This window comes from Ochotona princeps, chromosome 3, assembly GCF_030435755.1.
Source record: "Ochotona princeps isolate mOchPri1 chromosome 3, mOchPri1.hap1, whole genome shotgun sequence".
Classification (NCBI taxonomy): domain Eukaryota; kingdom Metazoa; phylum Chordata; class Mammalia; order Lagomorpha; family Ochotonidae; genus Ochotona; species Ochotona princeps.
The window spans coordinates 94,811,403-94,830,685 of NC_080834.1; the positions used below are offsets into that span (position 1 = coordinate 94,811,403).

A 19,283-nucleotide genomic window follows, 5' to 3' on the forward strand; every position below is an offset into this window, starting at 1 on the left:
GACAGCAAGAGAGTGGCAGAGGGAGGACTGGGAGTGTGCTGCGATACCAAGGAGGACAGTGGAGGTGTGCTGGCACATCATGGAGGACAGTGGAGGAAGCGCCAACAAGAACACTGGGAGTGGGATGTGGTGGGGAGCTAGGCTGGCTTTTTTAGAGTGGGCAGTGTGGGGTACTCGCACCGGGATTTGGCCAGCATTGGGTTAACTTGCGTGAACCCTCTGTCTCCTTACTGAAATGTGGATCCACAGTATCTTGTATTGGATACAGGTTAGTTTATTTTACTGACTGGAGTAATAAAACCCGGGGCAGGTTCAAGCTGGCCTTTTTCACCATTGGAGGATGCTGCATGACAGGGACTGTTTTTGGGGAAATGAACGGTATTTGGTTAAGATTGAAGGAAACCCCAAATTCCCAGTACCTATGAAACTGTGTCACATAATACAATGTAATTAATGAATAAATTATAAAAAAAAAGATTGAAGGAAACCTATGTGGTAGTTTCGATGCCTGTCTCTGGATCCTAACTTGTCAGTTTTGTGCTGTTGTAGACCCTGGAAAAGAGCAGAGGTGGCTCATAAAGTTGGGTTCCTACTGCTTCATGTGCAAAGCCTGGACTGAGTTTTTAGCTCCCAACTTGAAACTGGCCAAGTCCTAGTTAGCTGTTGTATTTGGACAGTGAACCCACAGGTAAAAGCTCTTTCTGTCATTGCTTCTCAATGAATAGTTTTTTAAAAATTGCTGAATATGATGTGTGGCATGATACTTTACATGTAAAAATATACAGTACACAAAATAGCACCGTATTGTTGTATTGTTTTGATCCACATATCTAGAAGAAGTAAAGGCAAGTGCATGAGTGTTTGAGAGGCAAGGGAGAATGGTAATTTAAGCTGCTCTGGATCCAGGTTTCCTGGACTGAAATCTTTACACTCCTTTTATTTATAAGATGCAAGATCTTGGGACAATACATCATTCCTTTGTTGCTTAGTCTCATCTTGTGTATGAGTGTGTCACAAATGAGGGGATTTATTTATAATTTAAAAATATTTCAAAGGTAATATCTGATTAACTTCCTCGGTGTGATTCAAGATTCATTAGCTATGGATAGATCAATGCAGGAGCCTTGTTGAACCATGAAGAACGCCTCTTGCAGCTGGCCACAAGAGGAGCAGAGTTTTGGCACATTGGGGTCTACAATTGGAACAGCCACCCTTGGCGTTATTGTCTTGGTACTTGGCTCTGAAACCACTGGTTCATTTCTCTAGTCATGGGATCTTAGCATCTATGTCATGCTACTTCGTTATCAGTCCCAGTGTCAGATCTTTACCTTTGTGATTCTTTTGTTGCTGGGGCTTTCAGATAGATTTTGAGTTATAGCTAATAGTCTACATTTTCAACTCAAGTGTGTTATCCTCATTTGATGAATGTTTCTGGTTAACATTTGTGGTATGATATTAAGTAATTAATTAATTATATTAATATCATTTATGCATTTACCATTTAATTGAAGTTTTAGCAGTCTATTAATTTGTGGTGATGATTGGTATAATGTATTATAACACTTACTCTATTTTCAGTTCTAATCTACTGAAAACGCCTATGAATATCCATCTCTAACCTTGAGTGTCTTAGGTTTCAGGGCTTCAGTCTTGCAGCCATGAAACTATTCCAATATAGTCATTGTATAGATGAAACCCTAAGCTCAGAGAAACAAAAGTGATTTATTGATCAAGTGTGGCTTTGCTTCCTGTGTTGTCTTGGTAGATGCTTGTATATGATGATAGAGTCTACTGTGGCCTCATTCGAACGGATCTTGTAGTTATGGGAGGAAATTGGTAGGTGTTAAACAATAAACGGAAGCAGAGATTTAGTTACACATTGAGATTCATTTTAACATGTGGAGGAAAATGGTATGCTGGCCGAGAATATAGCTTAGCTATGTATATGAGACAAATTTAGATCAAAGGCCCAGGTAAGCCCTCTATGAAGTGATACAGATTAAGCTGTGACTTGGATTCATTTTGGAAAGAAATCTATCCAGGCAGAGGGAAATGCATGTGGAAAGGTCTTTACGGCTGTGAATAGAGAAAACACATGTGCCTTAGAGCTTAGTGAGCCAGGAGAGAGTAAATTGAGATGGTTATGGGATGCTAGGCAGGAGCCAGATGGTACAAAACTCTCCAGGCCATGCTAAAGGTTTGACGTTTTATTGTAAATGAAATGGGAATCTATTAAAGTATTTAAGCAGGAGCTTGGCATGATCCAATTTATATTGTAAAATATTACCTCAGATGCAGTGGAATTTACCTCCTTAATGAGGAGGTACCCTGGTTGAAGGAGGTGACAGGGGATGGAGATAAGATTTTAGATGCCCTGGCCCATGCATGTATCCCCCTGCACTGCATGGCTTCCCTTGAACCTGCTATGGCGGGTGAATGTGCTCCTGGAAACTTAACTGTTCTGTTGCAGAAAGTGTTATTCATACTGGACTCATCTGCTTGACTAGCAGTTTTTCTTGGTGGACACAGTGTTCTAGAAAAAAAAAAAGAATCTTATAATAATTACATTTTGCATGGTGACTTTTCTGAAGATGATTTAGAACTGTGATGTATGAGGGGATCACTTTGTCTTGTCACTTAGATGAACAGATCTCTTCTGAGATACAGGAAAGTTTCAGGACAAATCCAATATATCTGTAACTTTTCTGACAGCAGGAACTGGCATGCAGTTCTCTTCAAGATAATGTATCCTTTCATAGATTTCTGGTGCCAAATTGTGTGTGTGTCTGTGTGTGTGTGTGAGAGAGAGAGAGAGAGAGAGAGAGAGACTATTTTATGGTCAATGAGGTTGTTTTTGTTGTGGAAGATTTTCTCTGTGTGTCAATATGTTATACCCTGCACACTCCTATAGTTTTTTCTAGGAGGCCAAAAGCCATGTTTTCAACTTCCATTTAGTGCTTGCTCTTTATTTATTAATGGTACCTTCCTTGGCAGATTTCTGTAAGTTTTTCGTGGACTGAGAACAGTTAAGGAAAACAAAGCATGTAGTATCGTGTTTTGTATTAACGTTTATCCACAAGTTAAAGAGTTCATTGATAGACAGTTGATAATCAACAGTAAGAAGGTGCAAAGAGCAAAGGAACCTGGCTTCAACTCTGTGATTTAATGTGTTCACCAGTTTCCTAATCTAGGGAATGAAAGCCCATGATATTGCTTGCCTGAAATTATTTCTGTAAGAAAATCTGTAAGAAAGATTTTCCACATATTGTACCCGGGATATATTCAGAGCCTGACACTTGCTAAATGTTAGTCCAACTCAGGAGTTTATTTGCTCATTGCTATTGATCCTAACCATGTCTGCAAGCTGACTCTACCAAGTGTGGTTATTACTTCCAGTTATACATAATAATGCTTATTATAGTGTGCATTATTAGTTGTTCAGAACACCCTTTAGATATAGATCCATATTATCCAAATAATTTCACAAGAAGTTAAGTGTCAGCCCATGAAGAGATAAAGTAGCTTTCTGGATACCATGAAACAGACTTGAGACAAGGCCAGGATTTCTCAGGGATGCACAAATATCTCTTTTCATTTTAAGGAACACAGAGTAGAAAGATCATGATGTATTTTTGTGAGTTGTGGCTCCCGGGCTTGAGATGCACATCTACGGAGGCTTCCCTGCTACATGATGCTTTGTTAATGCGTCTATAAAATATATTGTGAGTTGGATCATCTGGGATAGATTTTCTTGCTTCAAAATCTTCATATTCTACGATTGCCTTCATGTCTAAACTATTTTGTAGTTTGCATTCTTGAGCTGCCAGTAAAGCCATGTTCATTATACATCTACTTTTTAAAAAAAAAAATTATGGTACAGTTATATAGGGTCTGGGATTCCCCCCTCCAAATTCCCATCCCCCAGTGATTTTCCCCATATTGTTACAATAGTATAATCATTCATAACAAGATATAATTCCTTCAGTCTGCTATTTCAGTGTGCCCCGACATTGCTGGCACAGACAATGAATCCAAAAGGACAAATACCATATACTCTTTGTAATATAAAAAAATCATCATGCAAATTAGACTTTTGTGTTGTCTTTTCATCACCCATGCATTGGTTATTCAGTGGCGTATTTTTTCGACTCTGTTGTTGTTGTTTTTTTATCTTTGTTTTAACTTCATATCTGTTGTTGACCTTATTTTGTGGCTTCTAACTTAAGGGAATGTATAGTGATGCAGTAATAGAGACTACCGTTTCCAGATGTGAAGATACAATGCAATATGCATCCCTACTTCCAAATCAAAGATGGACTCCTAATGAAACTGTTGGACATATCTAGACAATGGAATGCTGGACTGTCTGACACATCTACTTCTGATTGTACGAGAAATATCAAGCAGTTGTGTTCCAGTGAGATTTAGCAGAGTGAGAGATACTTCCATGAAGAGAGATTCTTAGGAAGTCAAGAAATTATTTAACTCTTTAGGGATATCTGCATCAAACTTTGTTTAGTGACAACATAGAATTTTGTTTTATATAAGGCTCATTTAAGAGTCTAATGGTGAATTTAGAAGGGGGAAGATCACAAATCTTGCTATAACTGAAATGAGCCCATACATCTGGCTGTCATTTGAATGACTGAAATGTTAGGGCTGTAAGGAATTAAGTCCCTAAGCTGGTATCTTTCTCTCCCTCTCCACTACCACTCTCTACGGGAGGCCTTTATTGCAGAGAATAACTTCCTATGTGACCCCACTGACAATTGCATCAGTTGTCTCAGATGAAGTTTTTTCTGTTTTTACCCATTTTAGCTTTCAAAATTTCATAATTTCATCTCCTGATTTAAGATCCCTCAAAGTCCCCCACTACCTAGTGAATACTGTGTTTTCTGAAGTGTGTGGGGGTGAGAATGTCTTTTGGCATGTGAAAAGAAAATTTCTGTTGAGTATCTCAGTTAAAATTGCAAGCTATAATATGTGCATAATTTGCAGAGTAATCTATGCATATGATTTATGCATAATCCTCGTGTGTATTTGAATGTGTTTGTATAAACTGTAGATTTAAATTTTTTACAGATATAAAATTATAATCAAAAAATTTGAAAATGCTTGATTTGAAGGATAAAGTAAAACTTATTTTTAGGCTTGTTCAGGACCTCAGATGCTCCCAGCTTTGTTTGCTTTCTCTGTCCCATCCAGCCGCTGCATCTGCCCCCTTTTGTTTCCACAACATGGCATCTGCTTGCCCAGCCCATGAACATGCTGAGCACATGTGTGCTGCTACTCCTGCTGAAGCTACTCAAAGCAAAATCCTCTAGTCTATTTCTAGGCTTAATCTAAAATGCTGCTTAATCCTCAAAGCCTTTCTTAACTGCTTTTTATCCCAGAACCCACGATCCCAGGTAAAATTAGCATCCCCACTCCGTTATTCTGTGGCATTTTGTTTGTTCCTATGTGACAGTGCTGTTCATGTTCACTGCTATAATGATGAGTTGTGTGTGTGTGTGTGTGTGTGTGTGTGTGTGTGTGTGTGTGTCTCCCTGATGAGGCCGTGGGTGCCTTCAAGGCAGGAATTACATCTTACTCATCTTTGTACCCAGCACCTAGAGTTTGTCGGAAGTCAATAAATGGTGTTTGAGTTATTTTAAATTTTCATGAGCATGTTACAGAGAAGCATCTAGGAGGGGGTAAAATTGGCTCTGTACAAAACTCCCATCCCTACTGGCATTTCACATCTGATCTCAGTTTTCCTGCACTGCTTCTCTTATCTGTCCAGCTCAGACAACCCCAGTGAAGAAGATACTCCAAAAAAGCCTGTCTTCTTTTTCCATTCAGTTTTAAATCAGCATGAAGGTGAAGGATTGCCCATCTCAAGGTCACTTGATTGCTGTTGAAATGTGAGGCATCTTGGGGCTTTGGAGACTGCAGTTTATGGAGCATGCTGCTGTGCTTGTCAGACTGTGTTCATCGTGGAAGGGGAAGAGAGGAAACACTGTAGGCTGGAGGCGTTGTATGAAAAGGCTGTAAACAGCTCCTGTGAAAGTCATAGGTGACAGTGGAAAATGCCAGATAGGACTTCTCTCATTCTTTTCTTCAGTATAGCAAAAGCTCCTTATTTACTCTGAGTCTGGTGCTGTGTTAGCTGCTTGAAAAAAGTGATGAATTATTCAAGGTCATTGACCTTGAGGAGCTTATGCCTCAGGAGCAGGGACAGACACATGAGCAAGCAGCTGTAACCTAACAGGGTGAGTCTTCTTCTAAGCTGTGTACCGCGGAACACTGGAGAAGGGTGGATTAATTTTGTTAGGGGTGTCAGTGAAAACCCTCTAGGACAGAAGAGGAGGGCAAGAGTTGTAGTTCAGATATAGGTAACTACAGAAGCAAGGGTCTAGAAAAAAGATAGGATATTGTATTTGTAAAGGAACTTGTTGTGAATATTTTAAGCTTTGCAGGCTGTGCGGGCTCTATTACAGCTACTCCTCACTGCTGTTGCATGAAGACTTCCACAGTCAATGAGCAAATGAATGGGCAAGCCTGTGTTCCCATAAAGCTTTACTAACAAGATCTGTCAGACTGAAGTTTACAGAGTCTTCACCTAAAGTGCAGATCTTCAGAGAGTCTCAGCTATAGTTGCTCCTAGCCATTGGAAGGATTGCATTGCTGAGTTTTGATCATGGACTGCTCCTCTGATAGTCATTCTTGATAGTTTCTTCATGCTTGTCCGTCTGAACACTGTGATCCTTTTGGCACACTCATCTTCTATGTACTCTGCCCTTTTTATTGCTTTAATCTTCATCATGCTACTCGTATGAAAAACTTCGTCATATGCTTGCTTGTCTGCTTATTTTGTCTTTTTTGCTAGGAAATCAGTTCTGTACTTTATTCTGTTATATCAGTGATATTCTAGAGTTGGTTATGTTCATCTTTTTCCACTTCTACCTCTGAATCTCATGATTCCAAGTAATATATAGTAAGAATATTCACATGGGAGAGTAACCTATGGAAATCAAGTTTTGGGTTTTATTTTCTTTCTATTTTGGGGGGAAGTGAACTGGTTTACCAGCATGTAACTGATTCTTCCCTACGACTAGAAGAAAAATTGCCACAAAATATGACTCTCAATGTATTTTACAATAAAGCATGCCATGAATATTTATTGATTCAGAGATAATTAAAAATCTACAGATGCATAGTCCTTTTGGAATTATCCACATTTCCTGAGCAGATGCATGGAAACTTTTGTCAGTATCCATCAATTTTCTTTAAAAGATTGGGAGATTGAAGACATCCACGATGTTAGGACTCTTTAGTCAACAGGACCGATTCTTCTAGGGTACCATAATACAACTTCTGCGTTGTACTTTCAGTCCTGCAAGCACTGCTCTGGGTATTCATACTATAGCTTATCGAGTGAAAGAGAAAATCTCAGACATGCTAGTCTTTTAAAGTGACTCTTTTCCTTAAATCTATTCACTTATTTGAGAGGCAGAGAAAAAAAGAGACCTTTCATGCTGCTGCACAGTCTGTGCGTAACCAGTTCACAGGGAACTTTGCCTTTTCATGGTGCCTGGTAAACCTCATCCTTAATTCCCTATCCTCAGCAGAAACTAAGGGACCATAAATTTGAAAACATACTTAATGAAGCATCTGGATAAGTCAAACTTTATAGGACAACAGAGTAAAAGAGGAGTTTACGTTCTCTAAGAATGTCATGGGACTTACAGATATCCATGTCCTTCATGGGTGCTGTGACCTGTAGTTTATGTTTTTCTTGCTTGATTAGATCCAGTGTAGGAAGCTCATTCTTCCCTGAGGCAACTTGTCTTTTTGACAGAAAGTTGCTTTTATCTGTTTCCCTGCGACTTTCACTCACTGGCTCTGGTTCTGACCCTTTGGAATCCCGCAGAACAAATTGGCTTCTTTTTACTGGTGTTGGCTCGCAAGAATGAGGAGCCATCCTTTGCATTCCTTTGAGTCTTCCCTTCTCTGGGCTGCATATCAACTGTTCATTCAGCCATTCTTCGTATGACAGTCCTTTCAGCCCTCTTTATTTGGTTCCCTTTTACAGGGACATGTTCCAATGTGCCGTTGTCCTTATTAAAGTGACTGAAAATGGTTAGGACTATTCTAGGCTCCTAAGCTAGATCTGCTTCTCTGTGTGCAGCTCTGTAACTTGAAGTAAGCAATTTAGTTCTTTGAATCTCAATAATCTCATCTGAAAAATGAGAAGTCTCTCACATGTTCAGTTTTTGGCAGTTGTATGTGAACCTTAGTAGAATAATCAAGAGAATGTTTGGTACATATATGGTCATCTTAATAAATTCCATTAATTCTCCAACTATGGTATCATTAGTATAGTTTTCATTATAGATTGTTGCCTAAATTTGAGTACAGATGTTGAATACTCTGGCCCTAAATAAATACGACCCAATTTCAGTATCTGTCTCTGTTAATGTGTCCTATATACAGATTCTCATAGCCGTCTTTATTTATCACTCTTTTTACTCTCATAAGTGATGCAGTACTAGGTTCTCTTTATCCTGCTGCTTTATCCGCCTCTGCCCTTTGCTCTCAATCCAATGTTTCCTCCTTCCTTCCTTGCTTCCTTTTTTCCTTCCTTCCTCCCTCCCTCTCTCTCTCTTTCCTTTCTTTCTCTTTCGTTCTTTCTCCCTTTTTCTTTTCTTTCCCTCCCCCTTTTTTTACTCCTATTCAGCTCCCTGTAGCCACCTTTCCATGTCACTGCCACATTCTAGTACATGATGCAGTTTTAGATCGTTTGTATTCTTCATTTTAACCTGGCTTCTCTGCTTTCTTTGCTCTCCCATTTCCAGTTTGAATGACATGAAAATTTGGCTTGATATACTGCTTTGGAAAGGACAGGACAATATCTATTCTGCATATAGGATGTGAATTCTTATTCTCATATGTCTATCAGCTGGCTGACTTTGAGAAAATATTTTCCCTACATGCCTCAGGGAGTTTTGCTTGTTATTTTAATCCTTGAACATGCTAAAGAGAGATCTTCCTTTTCTGCAATCTACTGTTCATCCTGAGATATGGATCAAGGGCCCTATGACTGTACGTCTCTCTGGGTTTCCATTGTATACTTAGGTAACTGCTCAATGCCATTATATGTTGACAGGAGGAATGTCTGGTTAGTTCCTGCAGGTGTGGGCTATTGTGAGTGGCTTTTGAGTCAAGCCTTGTGTTGGAATTTCCCTGTTGTCCTAGAGAGAAGCAGGGTTAGACATGAGCTCCTACCATTTGCCTTCTTTTTCACTCCACATTCTTGAATATAACATTTATTTGAAATTTTAGATGGAATTATTTTTAAAAACCCTTTTATTTTACAAGTATTTTTCATTTTCAAAAAGTTAAGATGTTACAGAATTTCTATATATTTTATACTCAGTTTTCCTCATTAACATTGTACATTGGTTTAGTACATTTGATGTCACTTTCAAAAATCAGTATCAGCGTATTATGGTTAGTAAGTGTCCATGTTTGATTCCGATTTCCTTTGTTTCTACATAATACTAGTTTCACTTCCAGGATCTTATCTAGAATTCCACATTTTGTTTTGCTGTTAGGTTTTTGTAGCCCCCTCTTTTCTGTGACATCTTCTTAGACTTTCCTTTTCTATGACAACTTTAACAGTTCTGAGGACTACTGAAAGTATTGTTTCAGTATTTTGTAGAGTGACCTCCAATTGGGATTTTCTGGTGTTTTTTTCATGGTCAGAATGGGGTTGTGGGTTTTTCAGAGGAAGATTTCAGAGGTCAAGTGCCATTCTCATTAGAGCATATGGGGGAATACTGTCAGCATGATTTAGGAAGAATGAGGCTACCCATGTCCACCTGGCTGAGATAGTGTTTGCTAGCCAACTTTTCCCTGCCTCCCTTCTTGGACTCTGCAAGGAAGTCTCTGTGTGCAGACAACAGAAGCTCTGTTCTTGTTCACCTCAATCTTAAAAGCTGTTATCTTTTCTCCATCAGCTTCACTTTGACATCCCTTAGGGCTTTGTCATCTTAATCCAGCTAGAAACAAGGAGAAGAGAATGTGGAGGAGAATGTTTGCTTTTAAAAGCCATGGCCTGAAAATGGCACACATCACTTCCACTTACATTCCATATGACACCCATTCATCTGCCAAGCCTAACTGCAAGGAAGCCTAGGACATATGGTCTAGCTGGGTGCCCAGGAAAAAAGAGGAAATGGGTTTGAGTGAAATGTTAGCAGTATTTGCCACACCACTTTACAGCACAAAAGGTAACAAACCAATCTGATCTAATAATGTAATGATTATTCTATTTTAAAAAGACTAAATGGAATAACTTCCTTTTAGAATTTAAGGGAGCTAAACAAAAGGGAAGAACAGCTTAATACAAAACTTACACCATTGAATGTTTTTAGTAACTCACTGTTGATCTGTGAACATATGCTAAGAACAGGTACTTGTGTGTCAGCGTTTGAGAAGCACTGCCCTATATTCTGCATGTTCCAGACTGCATCATCCCCAGACTCAGCCATGTTTTTGTCTGGAATGCCCTGCCTCTGGTTCCCTCCCTATGAGGAATCCTCCTCATCCTACAAGTCACAGAGGGGATGTCTTGGCCCATTTTCCAGACAGAATCTGTCACTTGCCCTTCGATTTTATCATACAGCTCTGCTTCACTCCTTTATATAAGAGCTATACCACACTAGTGTGAGGTACAAATATGCTTTGTGAATTAAACTGGGTGAGCCTCAAGGGTAGGGCAAGTTTTATTGGTCTCAGGTTCCCAAGCATAGCTTGGCAAATAACATGTGTGCCTATTAATGTACCTGATATTCTACCTGCATTAATAACAAAATATATTTTTAGCCTCTTTCGTTAAAGTACAGTAAAGCATGTTCTTTGGCTTGCTCAGTTAGGAGAGCCACACATTACTGAAGGTGGTCTTTTTGCACTGATCGTGGGAGGGTAGGTAGGGTGTGTAGATGGTGATGGGGCTACAGCATGCCAGACAGGCTATATAGATAACATCTTAGATAAGGGCCTTTATTCGATCTCCTTTGAAGCTTCTGTAACACAGGATGTTCACTTTCATAGCTCATCATATAATTAATCCTGACTCTGAGTTTACTGCAGCCCTTGTCTCAGCAGTGAGGGTTGTTATAAAAATCTGATTCTCATTATACTGAGCAGGAGTTACCAACCTCAATTCCCAGAGCCCAAACAGGGAGATACTTTCATAGTGGCGAAAGAAGTCTTTGATTACAGGTACAGAAAAAGAAGCATGAAGAAAACAATCATTTGCAGGCTTTAATGACTAAGCTGCCATGCATCCCATTACCAAAAATGTATGACTTCTTAAAGGGACTTTATCAAATATATTGGAGATTAAATATGAATGTCAGAAGGTTGTCTTGTTTTGTCATTTTTGATCCTCTACTCTTTGCTCATTGTTATCTACTTCATTGGCTTATGAGCTCACTTAACTAAAACAGGTAATGGGAGAGTCTGTTCTCAGAATACTCCAACTCACACTGTTTCTTTAATTTTCTTGGTTGAAAATTAGACCTTAGTTAGGATTTATATTTTTAGAGGGATTTCTTGTTCATAATGTTACATCAGTATTCACGGGAAAATTCTTGGTGTTTCCAGTTAGAATATGAATTAATTTTAGCATTATGAAAATACAAAAATGGAGGCTCAGGTACTAAATGAATTGCTGTGGACTACACAATATGTGTAGTTTCAAGCTGGGTCTTCTGACTTTACATGGAGAACTGAGTGTGTTCCATCAGAAGCTGCCTGCCAGCCCGGTGGCCTGGAGCGAGAGACTGTGCTTCTCCTGCATGTCCTAGGCAGTGGACTAGGATGCACCAGGGAGAAGCAGCAGGGAAAGTGACTCGGTGCCTGAATTGACACCATTCCCCGGGGTAGAGGATTCTAATGAACTCAGACTGCATACAGACCCACAGAACAATCCTGAAGAGCATTTAGTTTAATTTCTAGATTGTATTGATAAGTGACCCCACAAATTAAATGGACTGAATTTATTGAACTCATAAATATGTTCATACTTAAAAAATTAACGGGAGATGTACATTTTGAAGAATTTTTATGCACTAATTTCAAAACTGGTGTGCATTATAATATACACTTTTTTTTAAATTTTTTCCTCACACCCTTTCTGAGAAGGCTTTACTCATAACTGTTTCTCAGAATACCTGATTTCCAATTCGGTTCTTTTTTCATTGTCCTGTTTTCATGTCAATTTTTGGCACTCCCTTTGCTTGTTAGTATCACTTTGAAAAGATGTATTGATGGCATCTTATCCCCAAATGTATATCAGTTCGTATGTGCAGAAGCACAACTATAAACATTTGTTATAGGGAGCAGCCCATTCTCAAAGTGCCAAAGACATTAATCCCTTAAGAAAAATCTAAATTAGATCAAAATATCAATAAATATGCTCAACACATAATATTCAGTCTATTTTCTAATAGTATAAAGAGATACTTAAAAATAAGCATTGGTTGAACAGGTGAATGAAGAATGAGATTGACTTGAAAAAGTTCTGTAATTGTTGCTGATTTTGCAATCATGTGATTTCCAGTTTTTCTTAATTTTTATCACAATTTTTGTATCAATTTTTATCTTTGTCTTTTCATTTGTATGGAATAATTCGGTGTATAATGCAAGAATAAATTTTTACCCAACACTAGAAACAGAAAAATAGTGCATCTTGTGGAAGCTAGATTGGTGCTGGCAGCTAGCAGCACCTTTGTGAGAAAGCTTTAAATATTCATATTAGCTTATGTATAAAATTCTAAATGTGTAGGCAGGTGTTTAGCCTAGTGATTAAGATAATGCTTGGGATGCCAGGATCCTAAATCCGAGGGGGTGTGTGTGTTTGAGTGCCAGTTCCACCCTCGATTGCAATAGTCTTGCTAGCACGTATCCTGAGAAATAGCAGGTGACGGCTCAAGTACTTAGGTCACTGCAAACCACGTGGAAAACTTCAACTAGGTTCCCAGTTTCTGACTTCCATGTACCCAAGTCCTGGTCATTACAGGCATTTTTATAATGATATAGCAAACGTAATCTCCTTTGTTTGCAGGTACATAGTTGTTTTTTTTTAATGAGAACTACTTAATGTAGTCTAAAGCAGAGAATACGTGTCTTAGTTTTTTTTCCTGAAGGGATTACTTTTAGAGTGCCAGGACTTCTCTTTGATGAGGTATGTGTCAGTGAAGGCAAAGTCTGCTGTTTTATATACTTTCGAGTGACAATTTTGCTGTTGCTGGTTATTCTTGCCCACTAGACTTAATCAGAATTTCAGTACCAAGAATTTCCAATACACATTTGACATCCAGTAGAAATAGAAATTTTTTAGGACTTTATTGTGACAGTTGGAAGCTTAGAGATTAAAATAGCATTTTGGTGCAATGACTCTGGATCGAGCCCACAAACTCAGTGAAATCTTGTATTCATACAGCAGTTGCATAAGGAAGGTAAAGAACTCACTTTTTGACATTCCTCTGCCTCTGTATTTTCCAAATCATAATTAGCTTTTGTTTATTTGCATTTGGTTCCCCGCTGGATATTATTATGGCTTTGCCTGTAGAAGGAAGGAGAGTATGCATAAATGACTGAAACGCCCCCTTGTAAACACTTCTTTCAGTATTTATGTGCTATTGACATTTGTGTTTTTACTTACAGAATGTTTCCACGAAAGTGTCTTCTTATAAACAAAGAATGTTAATAATTATTTCATTTTGTTTTGCAGAACCCCAGCTGAAAGGAATTGTGACAAGGTTATTCAGCCAGCAGGGATATTTCCTGCAGATGCACCCAGATGGTACCATTGATGGGACCAAGGACGAAAACAGCGACTACAGTAAGGAAAATTAGCTTGCAATACAATTACGAATCAGATGTGTGGCCCAGCATAGTTCTGTTTTAAGGCATGGACGGATTGCCTTTTTCACTATGTAACTATTAGGATAAGCCAGTGTTTTTCCCTTTATGCTTGGTCTGATTCACTACAGCAAGGTGGCCAGATGGGAGAAAGATTAATTGGACATTGGATAAAGTATCTTCTCAATATAGTGATTTTAAAGATGATGTTGCCTACTCAGAGGAACAATATAGTGTCCAGACAAAAATGCTACACATCATGATTGTTCTACAACATAGTTTCTGAGAGAAAAATTACTGCTAAAGTAAACATTGAATGTAGGCATGTGCATCTTATAAATTACTTCTTTTAATTAAGGATAAAATTAATGATTTTAAAGAGCAGTGTATTTAAATATCATGATGATATTTTATAACTAAAAATAAAAGTGGAAGACCTGAAATAGATTCAAATTTTTTGTCAAATAAAGAGTACCAAATAGTAAGAAGTTAACAGTAATCCCACAAGAAATATTGTTCAACGAATCAATTTAAATTTAAAATTAGCCAATTAAAAAATGAATGCAGTTATCAGGATATGATAGTATATTTGCATTTTATAATAATTTTAACTGTAAGAATCTTAGGCAAAAATGATAATGTTCATATCATTTAAATTCTGCAGACCCACATACTTATACTCTGGGGAAAAGTTGTGTTACCCCAAATTACACAGGTTGCCATGTTTTTTTTAAAGCTTATATGCACTGTTAAATGTTTAGCATTGGACTCATGGTGCTGCTACATTAAATACCTATTAAATTGAGTTGTGATTCTGCTGGATATGGTTTTGTTGTCAGAATAATAGTCCACCAAAATCCATAAGGGAATCTAGGAAGCTGGATATTTTGTAGTGAAATATTTTTTTGAAATTAACAGTATGGTTTGAGGAAAGATTCATTGTCTCTAAGTGTGAAAATATTCATGCCTACTCTTTCTTCTTTCTTTTGGTAATATATTACATATTGCAAAATGTAAATTACAAAAATGAATAGCATGAAAAATTTCATTCTTTTTTTCAGAGTAGTAGATAAGATTTTCCTTGTCAGTTTGCATTGGTGTTAATGTGTTTTGTAAATAATTTGAGATTTTAATTCAGTGCAAAAAGAATTCTTCCATGTGGATATGACATCTGTTGCATTCATACTTGCATGTGGAGCTGGAGAAGCTGCACGTATACCTGGGAAACAACAGGGGAATGAATGATTGTGACAGTTGTACTAGCACTGATATATCTCTAGGTCTCAATGTTTGTCCTATAAAGTATGAAATGATGATGGTATCAATATCCTCTGGTGGCACCATCCACCCAACATAAAAATTATGAATGAAGGAAGGTAGATTCCATCAATAAGTCAGCAAAATAGCCATACAAGCAGTTTTACTGGATGCTACTTTACTCTGGTCAGTGGTCCTGTAGGTGGAGACACTAATCATTGGGTAGGGAGGAAGGTGGGAATGTAGAAATACAAATCCTTTCTTCACTGTGTCTGGAAAGAAAATTAAAAGTGCATATTCGTTAATACTGTGCCAGTATTAGTGTAAATTGACATGCAAATATACATGTATACATTTATACATGTTTGTATATGTATAATACTCATTCACTGAGGATAGTACATTTTTTCAGTGTAAGAAAATGTCTCAACCCATATGCTGAAACTGACTCATTTTTTTATTTTAAACTGCTGTATGTATTTTTCATAAATTGTTGCAAAATGATATAATTTAAGATACAAAGATTAACTCATGATCATCTGGATACCTACTAATAGATCAAAACTTAATTAAGGATATCAGGGGCCCTGCGGCGTGGCCCAGCAGCTAAAGACCTCACCTTGAACGCACTGGGATCCCATGGGGCGCCGGTTCTAATCCCAGCAGCCCCACTTCCCATCCAGCTCCCTGCTTGTGGCCTGGGAAAGCAGCCGAGGACAGCCCAAAGCTTTGGGACCCTGCACCCTCGTGGGAGACCTGGAAGAAGTTCCTGGTTCCCGGCTTTGGATCAGTGCAGCACCGGCCGTTGCACTCACTTGGGGAGTGAATCATCGGAAGAAAGATCTTCCTCTCTGTTTCTTCCTCCTCTCTGTGCATCTGACTTTGTAATAAAATAAATAAAATAAATCTTAAAAAAACTCAGTTAAGGATATCAAACATGGATTTTGTATCTGATGGAGTCCTGCTTCAGTTTTTGTATTTCGGTGCAATTTTTAAAATATCTTTAAGATATATATATAAACTTATATATAAACTTGAATCACTCATAATATTGTTTTATATATTGTTAAGCTTCATAAGGGAGGACATTGCTGTTTATTTCTTTTAAATATTCACTCCCAATATGTGGCTAATGTAGTTGATTTACTTTATTCATTTTGATTCAATATTCTGCTCTATAAATATACCCAATATGTTAGTGTATTTTTCTTTTAATTAATCATTCTCATTTCCGTTTCAAGACAATTCTACCAAGATCCTTTTCACAGATATTGAAGTCTTGACTGACCATCCTTTTTTCATAATGACTTTATTTATTTATTTATTGAATTTTAATATTTCATTTTATGACACAGTTTCATAGGCTCTGGGATTCCCCCAACCACTCCCCATGTCTCCCCCCATGTTGGATTCCTCCACATTGTTGCAGTAGTACAGTTCATATCCAGTCATGATTCCCTCATTGCAGGCATGGACCATGCAGAGAATCCAGCATCTTATCGTCCAGATAAATTCAACAGTTTTATTGGGAGACCGTCCTTGGTCTGAAAGTAGAGCTGGCAGAATACCATCCCCTTCAATAAAAACCACAACACAACTTCAACAACAATTTACAACATCATGCAGTTAATTAACATGTTATTGAGTGACCAATATGTTAGAAAGTACAAGTTGTTAACCATATCCTGTAACTACTTCACTGACATCTCAACTTTAGTTTATATACAACCAGCGTCTATACCCTTAAAAATGGTTATAGGGTACTATTCAGCTATCTCGTGTCTATTTTCATTTTTATATTTAGCAGCTTACAGTGTTCAAGCATGAATTTTACTGAACTTGGAAAACTTTAGAATAGTCCAAACAGGCTTATAACTCTAATCAGCCATACGTTGATGGGGCACAGAACAGTTTTACTCCTTAGTGAGGAGTAACTAATCTTTGTGTCCTACTTAATAAGATACATGGTAGTCCAAGCTGACTTTTTCCTGTCTGTTCTAAGCTTTCCTTATTGGTCTCTGTCTGTCTATTTGATCTAATTTGGGGCACTCTGGAGTGATCCTGAAGGTCATTGCAAGAGAGGGTGGGGAGCCAAAGTTGGAACTAAGTAAGGAGCAGAGAAAGCTCCTCTCCCTAGTCCCGAAGGAAGTTTACTGTTCTTCTGTTTCTGAGGACCGCTCAGGGCTCCTGGCTGTTGTTCCAATGACATTAGATTCTGTGAGGGAGGATTTGGGCTTCTCCCTTCCCGTATGGAAGATCCGATAGGAAATGGATGACCTCAGAGTTCTCGGCCTAGGAGGGCATTCCAATTCCTCTGGTCTGCTTGGCAGTTGGGATATAGTCCCTAGTGCAGGAGGACAGGAGGAGGTTTGCATCCTATCCCTGGAGACCCGTACCTCACCAAGGATTATCAGTATGGGTACCAACTCTTTAAAAAATTACACATCTCAACTTTTCACTCTATTCTGGGACCCCACTTTACTTTTTATTTATTTTTTTATTTATTTGTTTGCTTGAAAGAGAGATGGAGAGAGAGAGAGAGAGAGAACTCTCGGTCTGCTGGTTCATTTCTCAAGTTCCCACATGGTTAGGCTGGGCAGAGGCTGGGAGTTATAGAGCTAGGAACTCTCTTGGGTCTTCCATATAGGAGGCAGGTATATAACTGCTTGAGTCAGCACATGCTTTCTCTGTGGTTATGTATTAACAGATAAATGAAACTATTGCTGAAACTTAGACATTCCAATATGTGATGTGGGTGTCCGAACCAGCATCTTAACTGAATATTAGAGGTACTAGGCCAAATAAATACCTACACCCTCTGATTTGATTTCTATTTATGGTTTCTATGATCACCTGACATTACTATTTTGCTTATTTGTGCTATTCTTCCAGGAGAACGCATGTTCCATGAATGAATATACTTTTTTATCCTGCATTTTTAATTAGAACCTAGAATAGTCTCTAATACATTGTAAAAGCTCAGTATTAATTTAAGGAGTGAGTAAATAATGTCTTCTTACTAATATGTGTAAAATTTCTTTAATTTGTTGGCTATTTGTACCCACTGACATTTTTTTCATTTTCTTTTGAAATAATTCTAAACTTCAAAAATATTACAAAAAAAATTAAGTGAGCTCTTACATGCTTTTATCCCACATATGTTAATTGTCCTATTTTACATAACAATGGTGCAATTATCAAAACCCAGAAAAGAACATTGGTTCAATATTATTTAACAAGCTACAGCTTTCACTCAGATTATACACTTTCCAGCTATATATTTTCTTCTGGCCTTCTCAACCTCCAACACATCTGAAAACATCTAATTAAAACAAATAATTTTTATATATAGACTTTCAGAGAAAGGTTAGGAGGAAAAATATCAGAGAGAGGTAAATTCTACATAGTTAAAAATAGAAAAATTATAAGCTTCTGCGTTATTGAAATCGCTTCCTTCTTTACTTTTGTGTGTGTAGAAGTAAATGCATTTGATTATATAAAAAATATCTTGTTGCTATGAGCATCTGCCAGAAATGTGTTATTTGGTTCACTAGACATCATTAGGTCCAACCAACCTTATCCTGAAACCCTGAATAGAATTGATAAAGACACCTGTTCTTTTGTTCATGAAGAAAAGAGTAATTATATGTAATTGAGTACAAATGCAAATAGCTTTGTCACCAGTAAAAGATAAAAATCTCTGCGAATGTAATGACAACAAAAATTACAACACTGTGTTGGAACACATACAAGACATGCAGTTTGGAACGAATTAATAGGAGTAGTGAAAGGGTAAGCCAATTATTCTGCTTTATGAGTTACCAAGAGAGAAGACATTTGATGAGGTCACTGATGAGAAGAAAACAATGAAGATATTATCACCAAGTGCATTGTTCTTTTTTCCTCTGGGGGAAAAATATTAAGAGCCATTTGAGTAGGGAACACTTGATATGCTAGTACAATGGTGAAACCAGAACCGCTTTCCAGCAAGTGGTGTAATGACATGTACAGAAACAGTAGAGAATAATCAGAAAATCTATTTAGTGTGGGAATAGGAAGTAGATTGTGTTTAAATACTTTCAGTCTTATCAGTACGAGCACCAAGGACTACA

The 19,283-nt window shown here is 37.8% G+C and overlaps 1 protein-coding gene across 5 annotated transcripts in view; it reads left to right on the plus strand.

Annotated features, from left to right (window-relative positions):
* Positions 1-19,283, plus strand: part of FGF12 (fibroblast growth factor 12) — a 536,096-nt gene that overhangs the window by 326,284 nt on the left and 190,529 nt on the right. For all 5 annotated transcript variants that reach the window (XM_058662113.1, XM_004577790.3, XM_004577789.3 and 2 more), the window contains one exon: positions 13,784-13,894. In XM_058662113.1, coding sequence (XP_058518096.1) covers positions 13,784-13,894 — 111 coding nt within the window. The remainder of the gene's footprint in view (positions 1-13,783; positions 13,895-19,283) is intronic.